At 42.5% G+C, this 16535-nt stretch overlaps 2 protein-coding genes across 5 annotated transcripts in view; both read right to left on the reverse strand.

The window, feature by feature from the left end:
- The window catches only part of ENTREP2 (endosomal transmembrane epsin interactor 2), a 273224-nt gene that overhangs the window by 66411 nt on the left and 190278 nt on the right, over positions 1-16535 (reverse strand). The gene's annotated exons all lie outside the window — the stretch shown is intronic.
- Positions 754-2412, reverse strand: NSMCE3 (NSE3 homolog, SMC5-SMC6 complex component). The gene has a single exon (XM_010962887.3). The coding sequence runs from the start codon at positions 2262-2264 to the stop codon at positions 1416-1418; it is 849 nt and encodes a 282-aa protein (XP_010961189.2). The 5' UTR covers positions 2265-2412; the 3' UTR covers positions 754-1415.

A 16535-nucleotide genomic window follows, 5' to 3' on the forward strand; every position in this document is an offset into this window, starting at 1 on the left:
GGAAAGCAGTCAGTAAGCAGACGGCTTGACCAGAATGTAATTCAGACACTGAAATAAAATGCAAACTAAGAAGAAACACCTTCGAGGACCAACTATATTCCACTGATGAGATAAACACAAATTCCAACTTAACAGAATGAAATAAAACCCAGTCACCTATCTCATTCCTCCTGTATACACGCCAGACTTCTAAGTGATATTTAGGCCAATGTTGATCAAGCCTATTTTTTTTTTTTTTTAAGTATCTACCTCACTTCATGGTCAATTTGCAGTACTTTCCCTGCAAACAATCATACTTACTCATCTGTTGAATGATTATTTGTTTAATCTGTGTGTATAAACAGCAATCTGATAGGGATTATGGAGAATCTAATTATCACACTACCACACATAATACAGGCATCGTCAGTCCATTTTACAAGGGAGGAAATGTCTGTATACAACTTAAGTAACCCACCTTCACTCATATAGGTGTTTAGACAGAGGGAGTATCTGAACCCAGGTAGTCTGATTTCCAGGTAGGCATGGTTAATCACTAACAGTTTTACTAAACTTTTCTGTGACTCATGGTAATAAATATGTTTTACATCATGATCCAACATACACACACACACACACACACATAAAAATCAAGCAACTTCCACAAAACACAATTTACCCTAATGGTATGTAGCAAAAACTGTTTTTCTTTAAGATGCTGGTTTTGAGGCACGAAATTAATTTATGACTTCATGGTTAAAAAATGCACAGTGCTTAACTGCTTCAAAATATGGTATTTATTATAACTGTCGTAGCAAAAAGAAAAAGAAAAAGTGGTACTAAATGGTCAGCCACACAATCTAGTAATAATTATCAACGCAAAAAATTATTTGGGAAAAATACAGTACATACTTTGCTTAGAATAATGCATAATGCTTACATACATGGAAAATACATAAACATAAAATAGCTGTATTACGGTAAAACACGATATAGGCAATTACATTTTATTTTCAACTTATGAAGACTTTTCATTTTTCCTTACAAAGTAGGGTAGTCAAGAGGCCAGGTAAGAGCCACTTCCCTTTTATTTCCTTGGCATCAAAGCCACTTACTGATATGTTCTTTCTTAAATATCTATTTCTAGATCATGGTACAAAGTCTTCCAATTAGTTTTATAAAGCTAGGAAAACGTTTACACGAAAAAATACAGACAGCAAAACAAGTAAGAACGAAACAAATCATCTCCTAGTATTTTTATAAACGAAAACTTCTAACGAAATAGCTTACAATATTAGGAGAACAAAAGCTTGCAAGCACATCCCAAAACTATATACATTTAAGTGTTACAGAAATAGGTCCCTCCCACCCCCTCTCCTTCAGCCCGGCGCCCTGGACCCTTCCCCAAGGAGTTCCTCTGAGTATGTCTCGAATTTTCAAGAGGAAGGGGCCGGGCCACCTGTCTGAGGTCTGGCCCTGGCCTCCTCCTCCGCCAAAGCCTCACAGTACTGCGCCGGCCAGTCCTTGGGGTCTTGATTATGGACTTTGGCCACAAACTTAAGAACCTTCATCTTGCTGGTTTCCAGGTTAGTTCGCGGACCCCACTGGAACTCATAGTCCACAGGGTCGGTGTGCGGTATCCGCCGGTACTCCAGATAACGCTGCCGCACAAAGTCCTCGGTAATGAGCTTCTTCGGGTCCCCAAAGATCAAGTGCTTCTTGGTGGGGTGCACCCCTAGGCGCCGCAGGAAGTCCCAGACCTCTGTCTCCTTGATGGAGTTGCCCTTCATGAAGATGAGCCCCAACACGATCATCAGGAGGCCGGTGGTGGGCGTGCCCTGGTCGCCCCGCACCTCCGCGTCCTCCTCCACCGGCTCTAGCGTGTTGATGAGAATGTAGGTGTTGCTCTTGGGCTCCAGCTCCACCAGCCGGTACCCGAAGACGTACTCAAGGCGCTGGGCGGCCAGCTTGAGAAGGTCGGGGAAGATGTCCTTGTAGTCCCCCACGACGTGCTTCAGGATGTCCGCACGCTTGATCGGGATCTTCTTCTGGTCCTTGATCAGCAGGAACTGCACCAGCTCCGCCACCTTCAGCTCCAGCTGCTTCTGGGACCGGGGCCCCGCCTTGGGGGAGGCCTCGGCCCGGCGGCTGCCCTGCCATCCGGCGCCGGCCGCTCCGCGGGACGTGCTCGGGGCCTCCTCGGCACCGCCCCCGCCGCGGCCCCCGTCCTGCTCCCTCTCTGGCTGGGAGCCAGCGCGGCCTCGGCTCTTCGGTTTCTGCAACATGTCGCAGCGGCGGGGCCCGGCGCGAACTCGGCGGGCAGGCTGGCTGGCGGGCCGACGGCGCGCTCGCCGTTAACGGGCGGCTGCGGCGGCGGCGGCGGCTGCTGCGGGAATTGTGGGTCGGCGCGCGGCACGTCCAGGCGGCTCTGGGCGGGGACAGAGGCTGCGCGTTGCGTCACAGGGGTTGCGTGTTGCGTTACGGGGTTGCGTGCTGCGTCACAGGATGCGCCCAGCGCCTAGGAGTTGGCCGGCTGCCGCGCGTCGGTGGAGACTAGTTGGGGTTTTCGCGTAGCCCGGTGTGTCCCAGCTTTTTTATTGTAACTGAAGTGTCATCCTTACCAAACCAGACAGAGAGAACAGGAACCAAAATTCCTAAGCGAGTGTGCGGCTAGTTTAGGACCACACAGGCTCAGGCAAGGCCTGTAGACAGTGAGTATTGAGAGTTTTGAAATCGGGAGTATTTTTAGGTGGAAAACATTCAGAGGATGAACGTGGGAGAAAAAAATAAGGTGATAAAAAGCGTTTCTTTCTACAGAAAACTGGGCGTAAGAAAGAACAAAAAACCCCGATGACTACTAGTTTGCTTTGCCCTGTCCAGCCCCTCCCCTCGTTCAAGTTTAAACCCTGCTGACCACTTATCACCAGTTACTTTCCCTAAAGCCCCTGAGTCTTGTTTTTCAAAAATGGTAAATATAGGCTTGCCTCGCCAGCGCGACTGTCCCCATCTTTTCGCTATTGATACTCCGTGCATAATAAACTCCATCAGCTAGACACGGCCCCATAAAGCACGTTTCACTGGCGTGTTTCTGCTTGGTCAAATGAGTTTATCTTTTAGAAAGCACGTGTTCATGTAAATTGCTTTGGGCCCCGACCACGATTTAGCAGAAATTGGTAAGAACGCTACCAGCAGAGAAACATGCTCTCAGGAGGTTACCATTTAATTTTGGGCATCACAGATAAAGCATTGCAATAATGTGAATCTCTTAAAATTTCTTAATTAATAGGTCAGCCTTAGGGTTCAATGGGAAAGAAAAGAGATTCCAAGGGTATCATCCCTCATAATCTGTGATATGTGCAGTGTGTGTGTGTGTGTAAATTGTGCATCTCTAATATACGACGAGTTATTTCATTAATTGAAACTGTCTGCATTCTGCTGCCATTACTTCCTCAGATCTTAGCAAATGTGTTCCTTTTCTTTTTACTGACTTGTAAAGAAGAAACTGAGTTTCCCTTTGTCTTTCTAAAGCTACCAGAAAGTGGGTAAACTTCAAAGAACCAAATCAAATTGAGTTCCTCTTTAATGCAAATATATTCAAAGGAAAGCAGTTCAAAACACATTATTTGAATAATAGCACCAAAACACAACCTTATTAAAGTTTCATTAAATGTTAGCATAAAATTTTTGTTGTAATTCAATACAGAAATGCAGTCCTTAAGTGGCACTGGAAATGGCAATACTAAATGTAAAAATGATATTTCGTGTTGTGTTGCAAATATGCCCAAATCTGGTAAACTATGAGTAATAACTTTCTGTTCCACATAAGAGCTAACAATATCCTCAAGGATCAATCTTAATGGCAGACGCCTACTAAGAAAACAAATATATCATCAAGGCAATCTTTTTTTTTCCCCACAATGAGAAAATTCATCTGCTTCAGTTTCCTTGGAAATTAAAATTTAAACTCAAGTTCAAAGAAACCTACAATAGAGAATTTTGCAAAAAGGTCCCTTAAGAGGGATCAGTTGTACCCCAAGTTAAAAAAAATAATCAGCAACCAAGAGATAATAGAGAAATAGGAAAAAAGATGAAAGCTACTGTCAGCAACTAGGCTGTTTTTTTTTTAGTGTTTTTCTCGCTAAGGTATTCACTTGAAGTCCCACAGGTCAAGCTACCCTTCAGACTGAAAATCAGCAGTGTCTGTCACTAGCATCTTTACAGATTGTCATACTCAAAATAGATGAGAGAAAACACTAGTTTTAAGTTTTAAAATCCCTCTCTACACTGTGTGCAGAAGAATGCAGGTGAGAAGATACAGATGTAAATGACAGGATTAGAATGAAGTTTTAGGCATTGCATAGAGAAGTCGCCCAGACCCCTAAACCACCTTAGATTGACACAGGAAGGCATGGTGTTTGCGGGGGAAAATGGTGATAATGGTAATAACAACAATGCTAACACTAATAATAAATGTAAACAACAGCTAATGATTATTGCAAAGGTAACTATAGGTCAGATTTATTCCAAGTGGTCTACATATTACTTCATTTAATCCCCTCAAAACCCTGAGGCCTATGCATTTATTATCTTTCTCTGCTCTTAACCACATGCTGATGCAGAGAGAACTTGGATATGGTGTCCTTGAAAAAGTAGAGGTTAGGGAGTCATCTGGACTTTGGTTAGAAACCTGCATGACACTGGGAAAGGTGATTTGAGACTCCTTTTTGTTTCCAAATCAAAATGAGATTACTAACCCTTAGGGGACCAAGAAAGATGAGTTTGCCAAATACCTAGCACAGGGCCTGATGGTAGTTGCTAATGATTTGTTTCTTTCCAGGGGGTTTATATTAGGAAGACAGTCCTCCCTTGCTATCTGTGGGAGATTGGTCCCAGAACTCCAGAGCATACCAAACTCCTCAGATGCTTGAGTTCCTTTTATAAAATAGCATAGTGTTTCCATGTAACCTACACACATCTGCACATCCTCCCGTATAGGGCAGATCCTCTCTAAATTACTTTAATATCTAATACAAAGTAAATGCTATGTAAATAGTTGTAAACACAATGTAATTGCTACGTAACTAGTTGCCAGCACTTGGCAAATTTAAGTTTTGCTTTTCTGGAACTTTCTGGGTTCCTCCTCCTCTTCTTCTTCTTCTTCTTTTTTTTTTTTTTTTTTTTTTTTTTTTTTTAGTATTTTCGATCTGCAGACCTGTATTTTTGCATGCCAAACTTGCAGATATAGAGGGCCAAATGTATTTGAGGACTGTTCAAAGCTGTTAGAAAAATGTTCACTGCAGTGAAACACTTGTACACAAACATCCAAGAAAAGTCTGGAAAATTTTTATCAAGGTACTATTAAAGTTATGTTCTTTGAAAAGTGAAACTCAACATTGATTTTCTTGCTTGGGAGATAAAAATATATTTTCAATGATTTTTTAACTTCGCAGTGACACCATGCCTTAGCAATTATACACATTCAGGTTTTCAGTAAATTCAGTGTGATTTGAATATATTTGTGACTTTTTGTTCAGGTATTGAAGGAATAAAGACAAGTAGTTAAAAAAGAAAAACATTTTCAAACATTTTATGTTAATATTCTTAATCCTTTTGTTACTAGACACCTCCCCCACCCCAAGAAAAAAATTCTTTGAGGCAAAAACCAAACTAGCTAAGATTTCAGCTGCACTGAACAAAGACATGCCTACTATCAACTGCTCTTTAGATGCCTCTGAGTAATTAATTGCTTTCTTTCATCTCCTTGGTAGCAAATGCCTGCTAAGCAGCTCTAATCATCTCTATTATCTACTTCATTCTCTTCTTCATTCACGGAAGTTCTTGCAGTACTAGCGGAAGGTTTTAAATTTTCTAATGCAACCTAATGCAAAAAGCAGGTAAGGACTCTGGGGAAAGAAAAGCATGATAAAAGCATGCAGCCACTATTGTGGGCAGCTTCTCTGCCTGTTCCAGGAAGGAAGTGGGATGGTTTGCAACATGTGAGAAAGGAGTTGTGGGGGCAGATACTATTTTGGTGCACAGATGGCAGGAAAAGCAATCCAGTAAAACCCACCTTCACTCACTTGTAACTAAGACCCATCCTGGTTAAATCAAATGATAGGACTACTCAGTAACACTTTGCCCCCATGAAGGATACTCAGATGAAGTGGCAACAGAGTTTTCTGTGGTTGGAGGAGGGGAGTGGGGAGGTGAGGTTTGATGAGATAGCTTTTCCACACATTGTGGCCATTTGGCTAGAAGCCTCTTTTCAAGATACATGCATCTTCCAGTTAGCCAAGGTCTTTCACTCATGAAAATCATTAAGGCCTATTAAGTTAGAAAAGTACAAGCACGTAAGGTCTTATTCGTGGCCAGGAAGTTACTTTTTACCTGCTTGTTTTTGCCCTCTGTTCTGTATCCTTTTCCTTCAGAAAATGCCTCTTTCCATCCCTAGGAGACCTTGGTAAGGCTCTGCCTTCCTGTCTTGGGTGTGTGGGATTCAGCCCAGCCACAGTGACTGACAGAATTCCAGTAAGCATCTTTTCAGGGGTTCATATAGGGAACTCTTGCCTCTCAGCTGACAAGCTGAGGGGTGATGTATGCCCAGCCATCTTTGCCTTCGCCAGGGACTACCTCTCACGTGGAAGCCAACTCAGAGATCTAAGAGATGGAGAAGCCGTCCTAGTGCTGCATCTGAACCCTGGATCCAGAGTTCAGGGTCAGACTCCTGGGGATAACTGGTGACTGCAGCAGGTAAAATCTCCCTGCTTTATCTGCTTTGAGTAGGTTACCCTTACTTGAAACGGAACAAATTCCATACCCGCGATGAAAAGGAAAAGGAGGATACTGAGGAATGGGACTTGTTCGAAAGGAACCAAGCTAGACAAAGTTGTTATTACCTGTGTTAACCAAGGATTCCAAGAACAGGTCATGAAGTCATTTATGCTTGTGCTGTGATCCAGTGCTTTCAAAACGGTATCTCCCCATTTATGAGCAAGTCCTTGTTACCTTAAAGAGATCTACCATATTAAAATATATCAACCTAAGGGGGGAGGAGTAAGCTCAGTGGTAGAGCACGTGCTTAGCATGCACGAGGTCCTGGGTTCAATCCCCAGTACCCCCATTAAAAAAGTAGAATAGATAAACCTAATTACCTCCCCCTCCCCAAGAAAATTTAAATAAAATAAAAATAAACTAGAAAATAAGATGTATCAACCTATACTGTAAAAATCACTTCTGAGTTAATCATTGTCCAGTGTGCATAATCAATCCAGGATATTCACAAAAATGCAAAATAAGTTAACATCTACAAAAGTGCATATACGTATGTTTATGACATGGTTTAAAAATAATGTTTGTGAGTCTGTTTCTGTTTTAAGTAAGTTCATTTGTGTCATTTTTTTAGATTCCACATGTAAGTGATATAATACAGTATTTTTCTTTCTCTTTCTGGCTTCACTTAGTATGATAATCTCTAGGTACATCCATGGTGCTGCAAATGGCATTATTTCATTCTTTTTTGTGACTGAGTAGTATTCCACTGTATAAATATACCACATCTTTATCCAGTCTTTTGTGGATGGACATTTAGGTTGTTTCCATATCTTGGCTATTGTAAATAGTGCTGCTGTGAACATTGGGGTGCATGTATCTTTTCAAATTAGAATTACCTCCAGACATATGCCCAGGAGTGGGATTGCTGGATCATAGGGTAAGTCTATTTTTAGTTTTTTAAGGACTCTCCATACTGTTTTCCACAATGGTTGCACCAAATTACATTCCCACCCACAGTGTAGGAGGGTTCCCTTTTCTCCACACCCTCTTAAGCATCTATAGTTTGTATACCAGTGGGGGAAGTCAGGGGTGGAGGGATAAATTGGGGCTTTGGGATTTGCAGATACACACCACATATATACAACAGATAAACAACAAGGTCCTACTGTACAGCACAGGGAACTATATTCAATATCTTGTAATGAAAAAGAATCTGAAAAGAAATACACACACACTCACACACACACATATGTAACTGAATTGCTATGCTGTACACCAGAAGTTAACACAACATTGTAAACCAACTATACATTAAAAAAAAAAGACCCCTAAATTCTTCTCTCCTGTTTTACAGGCACATTTAAAAACTGCACACACAACTATGAACTGTAGGCAAGACCTGCTGCAATAAAAAGTAAATAAATAAAACAGTCCCCCTCCCCCCACCCCAAAAGCTGTTCAAACACACAGAATAAAGCAAGTCGCACACAACGTAAGTACACATCTGCTGCTGGTCTGGTCTCTCTCACCCTGATGCCACCGCTACAAGGCTCCACTGACTGGAATTTAGCCCTCACAGGCTCTTCAATATGACAACTGAGAATCAGGTTGTATATAAGAAATATACAAGGATCGTGAAACTTAGTACAGTCTAGAAATGTGAGAATGCCACACGTGAGACCTGTCACCTCACTGACCGCTCATCTCGCTGGCCACATTTCCAGGCATACCTTCTGGAAGGTACCCATTTGGTAGAAAAGGGTAATCTTACTGCAGTACAGTACTACAGCCACAACTGTTTCTTCTGTTGATATAGACAAATTAATTTCATACCCCCCAAGCCAAACATTTTCAAAGACTAGGAACTGATGTGAAGTTTCTTTTTACCTGGAGGGAAACAACAAAGTCGATGCTTTGTCCTTTGTACACGGGCAGCCCTACCTCTCACCTGGACAAAAATTAAGGTGTTGTGGCCACGTGATAATTGCCTGTCTTAGCATGGAAACTGCTCAGAGGAGTAAAGTCTGTGTTCACCCGGAACCCTCACTGCGTTCCCTTCTTTAGATCCTGAGAAGGTGATCTACTTGGATTCTGTGGAAACCTGTACATCGTGGATGGCACACACAAACCCTGCTGCTGAAAAGCTGACAAACCAGTTTGTCAGAAAGTCCCTGGTTCTGTAAGATATCCCCCAAATCTGGTATTAAAGGAAACTTCAGCCCCCACCCCCTGCATCCTTCCGTTGCATGTGCTCAAGATGTCTGGGCTTCTGTGGGAGCTGGCAGAAGCCTGAACAGAGAAGAAAAAAAAGGACATTCCAGGATGTAACCAAGTTTGATCGCAGGCAGACAGAAGGAGGCACAAATAAGGCCCGGGGAGGTAGAGGCAGAGACAGGTGAGATGGACTGGACCATGCCATATCAGGGGGAAAAAGCAGCCTTACAAATAATGTAAATCTGTTAGATGGCAGACACACATCAGTGCAAAAATTGGGAAGGTAAGACAAGGAGAGAGAAAAGGGAGACTGACACAGGCGAGGCTCACACGTGTCTGGAACGAAGGAGTAAGGGGAACCCTGCGTGCCGAGGCCTCTGGCCCGGCTGGCTTGGCTGCAGGGCTGCTTCCAGCAGCCGGGAAGGGCGGCTCTCAAGGCAGGAGAGGCGCGGGAGCTTGGTTTGCGGGAGGATGGCAACATATCCCTTAATCTGGCTAGATAAACCAGGGCAGCTTGCTTGCTCGAGAAGCAGGACTTTTTTTTTTTTTTTTTTTTTTTTTTGGACTCATTCAGATTTTATTCATCCCACAAGTTGCAGAGAGGTGGTGTGGGAAAAGCAAACGTTAGCTGATGAACTGCTTCCTAGGATCTGACCCGTCATTAAAAAGGTGCTCACGAGATTTTCTTGGGCTGCTCGGTTATTTATAATTATCCAAGTGGGTCACACTGCTTAATGCGTGTTTTCTTTTCCTTTCACATGTACCTGTAAGCAAATGACTTAATTTAGTGTGGTTATTATTCCGGACATTAAAAAACTACACCCTGGGAAATCTCAGACAGTAATGAACGTGGATACATCTGCTACGCTTCATCCTTTCCACACAGGCGTGATGATTAGCTGCAGTTTACAGAGATTCAGCCCAACTCCCTGCCATGTAACATGACCATGGCCATCCCTTCACATTTTTACTGACTTGATCTTACTCTAGGTGGTATTTTCTAGATTTATAAGTAAATTATACAACCCGAATAGCAAGTGACTGGTTTAGGAGTCGACATGTGACCCAGTCCTGGCCAGTGACATGTGAGAGTGCTTTGAGGAGCATCTGAGAAATGTCTACTTGCTCTCAAAAAGAGGTTTACAGGAAAAAAATTCTTCTACCAGGCGTTTTGCACCAGCCGATCACACCCCAGGCAGTGATAATCATCTTGTGACCACGAGTAGAACTGAGCCAGCCCATCAACACACTGAACCTGGCAAGAGGCCGGGTCCTTGACGACCCCGCCAGGCTGCCAGGCAGACCAACTCCGAAGCAGCCCACTTCTGGGCTTGTTCCTTAAGACAGCACCTTCTTTGGCTGTTTCAGCTTTTGTGAATTGGATTTTATACCCTGAATCTAAAAGCAAACCCAAAACATCTCCACTGATACAGACAGATGAAGTGGTTCCCAATAAGAAGAATACATCAGCTGTTGTTCACAGACTTCACCTGGAGAAGGGGTCCAGTCACTGGCCACGCGCCAGCCCCTCCCCTCCCCTCCCCCGAGATCTGTAGCCACGCTGCTAATCTTGAAGTACAGCTGAGGTTCAGGCAGTGGCACAGGATCGCAGGTTGGTAGTTGGCCTCCCTCTGTGGCCAAGAGACACTGGGATGTTATCTGGGACATGGGAAAGGGTTTGCCCAGATATCCAAAGTCCGGAGGTCAGAAAGTCAGAATCTGTATGGAGGTCCTCCTATTTCAGGGGCATCACCCTAGCCTGAGCGATGCCCACCCTCAGCCTGTGGATCCTTGTGGGTACCACTGAGGATGTGCTCCCCACTGCACACCAGAACCTCCCACTACTCCTCAATTTGTAATAGGAAGAACAAATTCGACTCCACATTAGATCTGTTCCATTAGCGCTAACCCTGTGCTCTGTTTCCTGTGCTCAGTCGTGCTGGTTCTGTACCTTTGGTAAAAAAATATTGCCTAGAGCCTGAAACAGGAGAGTCCATTATCAAGGCTCTGACCTTATGAGTATAACACTTTTCCATTCATATAGAGATAAAAAATTGCAAAACAGAGAATAACATGGGTCTCGTTGGAGGTTTGACCTGACCTACGTGGACAGCGGCAAGGACACAGGATGCCAGCGCCAAGAAGTTTGCAAAAACCAACCACACCCCATCTGCTTTTAGTGTAAAAGGAGCCTGAATTCTGACTTTGGAAAATGGGTTCTCCACAACATTAGTGCCCCACCTTCTTGGGCTGTTGGCTTTCCAAATAAAGTCACTATTCCTTGCCTCAACAGCTCATCTCCTGACTTATGGCCTGTCTTGCAGTGAGCAGAACGAGTTTGGACTTGGTAACAAACTCGCTCCCTCCTTCCAGCAAGGTCTTGGCACTTGAGGCACTCCCATGCTTTCCAAGACCATCCGTCATGAGACAGAAGTCTTCAGTTCCCTGTTACCTTGCCCCCTGAGACCCCACTCGGTGTTACAACCTGGGTCCCCAGTTTCCTTAGAAGGAGAGGGCAAGAAGTCACATCCTGAAATCCTGGAGGTGTTGAGTGCCAACCTGTCCCTGTTGCCTGGATTCACACAGCACCTGCAGCCTGGTCTTGTTTCCTGCCTATAATTCGCCCCCACATGATGATGACCAGGGCACAGCTAAGCTCCGAAAGCCCAGGCCAGCCAGCCACGTATTCTGCCTCCTCTGGCCACTTGAGGATGCCTGGTCTGGGGGTATGTCCAAAGGCTGACCCGCTGATGCTCCCCATGGCCTGTGGTGGACATGCGTGTTCAGCACAGGAAGCTGAGGTCAGGGGTCAGCATCCAGCAAGATTCTATGGGCTGAAGGTCGGGGTGGGTAGTCCACAGAAAGGCTGCATCTCTGGAGGAACCCAGAGTGAGGAGCAGCCTTTCCAGGCCAGAGCGGGCTTAGCAGGCTGGCCCGGGGGCTTCCAAGCAGCAGACATAGGGCCCGGCCCGTCTGGCCAACTGAGGTGTCAGTCCTGGGAGAGTCCAGCTGTCTGCCTTGCAAGAAGCTGCCAAGTGGGACTGAAGACAAACTATTTCTATTTGATTTAGAAAACAGACATTATGCCCACCCCAGCCCGTGCCGTATCTAAAGTGAGATAATATTCGGAATTTGCCAGCCCAGGTGCCCCTTCCCCACAGAGGGAACACAGTCCCGCCTTCTCTGCCTCCGTCTCCCCCTGTAAACCTAGCATGGCCTTAAGGGGATGGTGACCGTCACAGCCACCAGCTGGGCCCAATCCAGCACTGGGGAAATTCCACACCCAACGCAATGAGTAGGCGAAGCAAATTCCTAAGAAGTTCAGTGGTTTGAAGGAGGGAGATGGCCAAATTCTAGAACAGATGGCCACCAGGCAGCAGAACTCATGGAGGAAACAGAAATAGTCTATATAATAGAGACATAAGGAGAACACGTAAGGAGGTATTATCAGAGCACAGTAAGCTGCTTCTGGACCAGACTCATGCTTGACTGTTTAATTTGAAACTTTAGTAGACGCATTGTAAAGGAGAATGAATGTTCCCTGCAGAAAACTGAATTACCATTTTAGGAGGCGCCAACGAAAGATATGTCACACGATACAGAACAAAAAGTTAATGAAATAAAAATCACAAACGAAATATCAAGCTACGAAGGGTAGAAACAGGAGGCATGACATGTAAATAATAGAAGTTAAGGGAGAAAGTGACATATGACAGAGAATAAGCAAAGAAACAGCATCAAAGAAAAAGCAACTTGAGTTTTCAGATTGAAAGGGTTCTGAAAAGGCAGGATGTAGGCACATCCTGGCAAAACTTCTGAATTTCAAGAATTGGGACAAAAATCCCAAGAGTATGGACATTACACAGACAAAAAGAACACGTTGCTTCTAGGAACAGTTTATCACCTCACATTTCTTAAGTGCAATCTTGGACACTAACAGATAATGGAAATAACATTTAGTGACTAGAGAAAAGAAAGAACCATGATCCAGGCGTTCTCTGCTCAGGCAAACTATTATTGTGTCAGGACAAAAGAGGAGATTATTGGACAAGCAGAGTGCTCCCCAGGTGTCCTCTCTCAGAATATTCCAGGATACTTTCACCAAAGAACCCAATCAAACAAGGACCCATGGGAGGCGAAGACAAGAGTGTAGTGAGCAATGGTAAAAACAAATTTTGTAATGTTTATTTTTAAATCTTCATGGGCAATGCTAATGTGAATATAAATTATACCACAGTCGTTCATAAGGATTCTTGACATAGAAGATGGAAAAATTTTCGTAAGAGGCTGGACCCGAACAATTTCAGCTCACCCCAGGAATAAGAACAGTGGAGAGATGGAATGGGGGGGAAATGAGTCTCGTCTGGGTGGGTTGAGGTCAGTGGGACACTGAAGATACTCTGGTGGGAGAGTGTGCTGGTTACTAAGTTATGAGCGCTCGGTTCCAAATCCAATGCTCCCTGGTGGTGGGGTGGGAGCTCTGAAAGCCATGTTTTTATTCTGTTACGTGGCTTCCTGTCGGGTTCTTCCAATGAGGGGCAACGGGGGTGGCCTGACCAGTGGGGTCAGGGGAGGACTTGCTTTGTGTTTGCCAACGTTTGCCAATACCTGTGAAAACAGATGAAGTAGGAAAATTCCTAGAACAACACAGTCAAACAAAACTGATACAAAAACACACAACATCTGAATAATTCTGGGAACTGCTGAACTTGTGATTCCAGACTCCCTCAGAGGAAATCCCAGACTCACGTGACTGCATTAGTGAATTCTACTGAACATTTAAAGAAGAAATAAAACCCGTCTTAAATAAATACTTCCAGAGAAGAAAACAAGGGACTATTTCCATTGTGTTTTATAAAAAAAAAGCATAACCTTAATAGAAAAATCTGACAAGGACATTTTGAAAAATGAAGATGACAGGCCAATCTCCCTCATGAATATATAATCAAAAACCCTGAACAAAAAAGTGACCAACGAAATCAAGAGATTCAACATGAGAAAGCTGAGTTTAATCCGGGAAAGCAAGTTGACTTAACATTCAAAAATCACTCAAGGTAATTCAGTGTATTAACAGAATAAAGGCGATCTCTCATATGCCCATCTCAAAAGAGAAAGAAAAGTCATAAGATAACATTCAGTATCTATTTACGATTTTTAAAAAATCCAACCAAACAAGAGCTTTAAGCAATCTTGAATTAGCCAGGAACTCAGACAATCATTACAGTCTGCATCAAACATCACACTTTTCTGTGAAATACTGGCAATGTTCCCCTTGAGATGAAGGGTAAGACTAAAAAGCCTGCTATCAACCATGTCTAATCATCATCGTACTGGAGGTCCCAGCCAGTGCAAAAAAGAAAAGAAATGAATGCTCTGAAGACTCGAAAGAAACAAAATTGTCTTTTTTTTCCAAATGTGATGATTTTGTATGTAGAAAATTCAAAAGGATGTACAGATGAATCATTAGAATTAATAAGGGAATTAATCTATCAAAGTGGTTGTATATAAAGTCAATATACACAAATCAGTTTTATCTCTTTTTCAGTGACGAACAGGAAGTGGAATTAAATTACATACCATATATTTTATTCCATTTGCCCAAAGGTGGCGGGAACAACATCTCCCATCCCACGTGCCCATGTGGACTGTCCTGGGGGTGGCTGCTGCTTCCTTCCAGAGGTTGGGAACAACTCCTCCACCCCCACAGCTGTGGACTAACTGTGACCTGCTTTGAGCAACAGACTGCAGCGGGGGCTGTATCACGTGGGTTTTGGAAACTTGTTCTAAGCCATTCCATTTTTTATTTTTTTATTGAAGTATAGTTGATTTATAATGTTTTGTTAGTTTCTGGTGTACAGAATAGTGGTTCAGTATATAAATTCTTTTCAGAGTCTTTTCCTTTTCAAAGTCTTTTCCATTATAGGTTATTACAAGATATTGGATACGGTTTCCTGTGCTGTACAGTAGGACCTTGTTGTTTTATTTATTTTATATATAGTGATATGTATATGTTAATCCCAAACTCCTAATTTATCCCTCCTCCTCCTTTGGTAGCCATAAGTTTGTTTTCTATGTCTGTGAGTCTGTTTCTGTTTTGTAAATAAATTCACTTGTGTCATTTTTTAACATTCCACTTATAAGTGATATTATATGGTAGTTTTGTTTCTCTGACTTACTTCACTTAGTATGACAATCTCTAGGTCCATCCACGCTACTATAAATGGCATTATTTTATTCTTTTTATGGCTGAGTAGTATTCCATTGTATATACAGACCACATCTTCTTTATCCAGTCATCTGTCGATAGACATTTAGGATGATTCTATGTCTTGGCTGTTGTAAATAGTGCTGCTGTGAACACTGGGGTGCATATGTCTTTTTGAATTAGGGTCTCCTACAGATATATGCCCAGAAGTGGGATTGCTGGATCATATATGTAAGTCTGTTTTTAGTTTTTTAAGGAACCTTCATACTGTTTTCCATAATGGCTGCACCAAACTACATTCATACCAACAGTGCAGGAGGGTTCCCTTTTCTCCACACTACCTCCAGCATTTATTGTTTGTGGACTTTTAAATGATGGCCATTCTGATCAGTTTGAGGTGATACCTCAGTGTAGTTTTGATTTGTATTTCTCTGATAATTAGCAATATTGAGCATCTGATCATGTGCCTATTTAAGCCATTAAATTTTGAGGTGATGTGGTACAGGAAAAGATAACTAAAACACACTGCATAGCAACACCAAAAAATTTTATATAGCGATATACATATTAAATTTATATCTAATGAAAGATATGCAGTGCCTCTACTCAGAAGATTATAAAGCAATAAAACATTATTGAGAGAAATTAAAGATGACCTAAATAAATATTCACAGGTTGGAAGACCCACCATGGTAAAGATGTCAACCATCTCCATACTGATCTACCTATAATCCTATAATATAATATAATGTAATATAATATAATAATATAATATAATGTAATATAATATAATAATCTACCTATAATATAATCCCACAAAAATTCCAACAGGGTTTCCTTGTAGAATTTGACATGCTGACCATAAAATTTATATGAGAATGCAAAAGGCCATGAATAGCCAAATAATCCTGAAGAAAACATACTTCCTTTATTGGATACCAAGGTTTAATTCTAAATTTATAGTTATTAAGACAATTTGGTATTATAGTACAGGGAACTATATTCAATATCTTGTAGTAACCGCTAATGAAAAAGAATATGAAAAGGAATAAATGTATGTACATGTATGACTGAAACATTATGCTGTACACCAGAAATTGACACAACACTGTAAACTGGCTATACTTCAATTTTTAAAAATTGGTATTGATGCAAACACAGACTAAATGACTAAGAGATCAAAGAGAGAATCCAGGAAGTGCCCCCATGGATGCAAGGACATGTCCCTGTCACAAAGATGGCAGTGTACCACAGAGGCAGAAGGATGGTCTTTTGAATAAATGGCCCTGGGTCAACTGGATATTCATATGGAAAAAGAAAACTACACTTTTTGTTTACAAAAATAAATCAACTCTCAGTACATTAT

Source organism: Camelus bactrianus, chromosome 27 (genome assembly GCF_048773025.1).
Source record: "Camelus bactrianus isolate YW-2024 breed Bactrian camel chromosome 27, ASM4877302v1, whole genome shotgun sequence".
Taxonomy (NCBI): Eukaryota; Metazoa; Chordata; class Mammalia; order Artiodactyla; family Camelidae; genus Camelus; species Camelus bactrianus.

What these genes read in the sequence shown, in the direction of transcription:
- NSMCE3 (XM_010962887.3), bottom strand. Translation starts at nt 2,264, where the DNA reads ATGTTGCAGAAACCGAAGAGCCGAGGCCGCGCTGGCTCCCAGCCAGAG.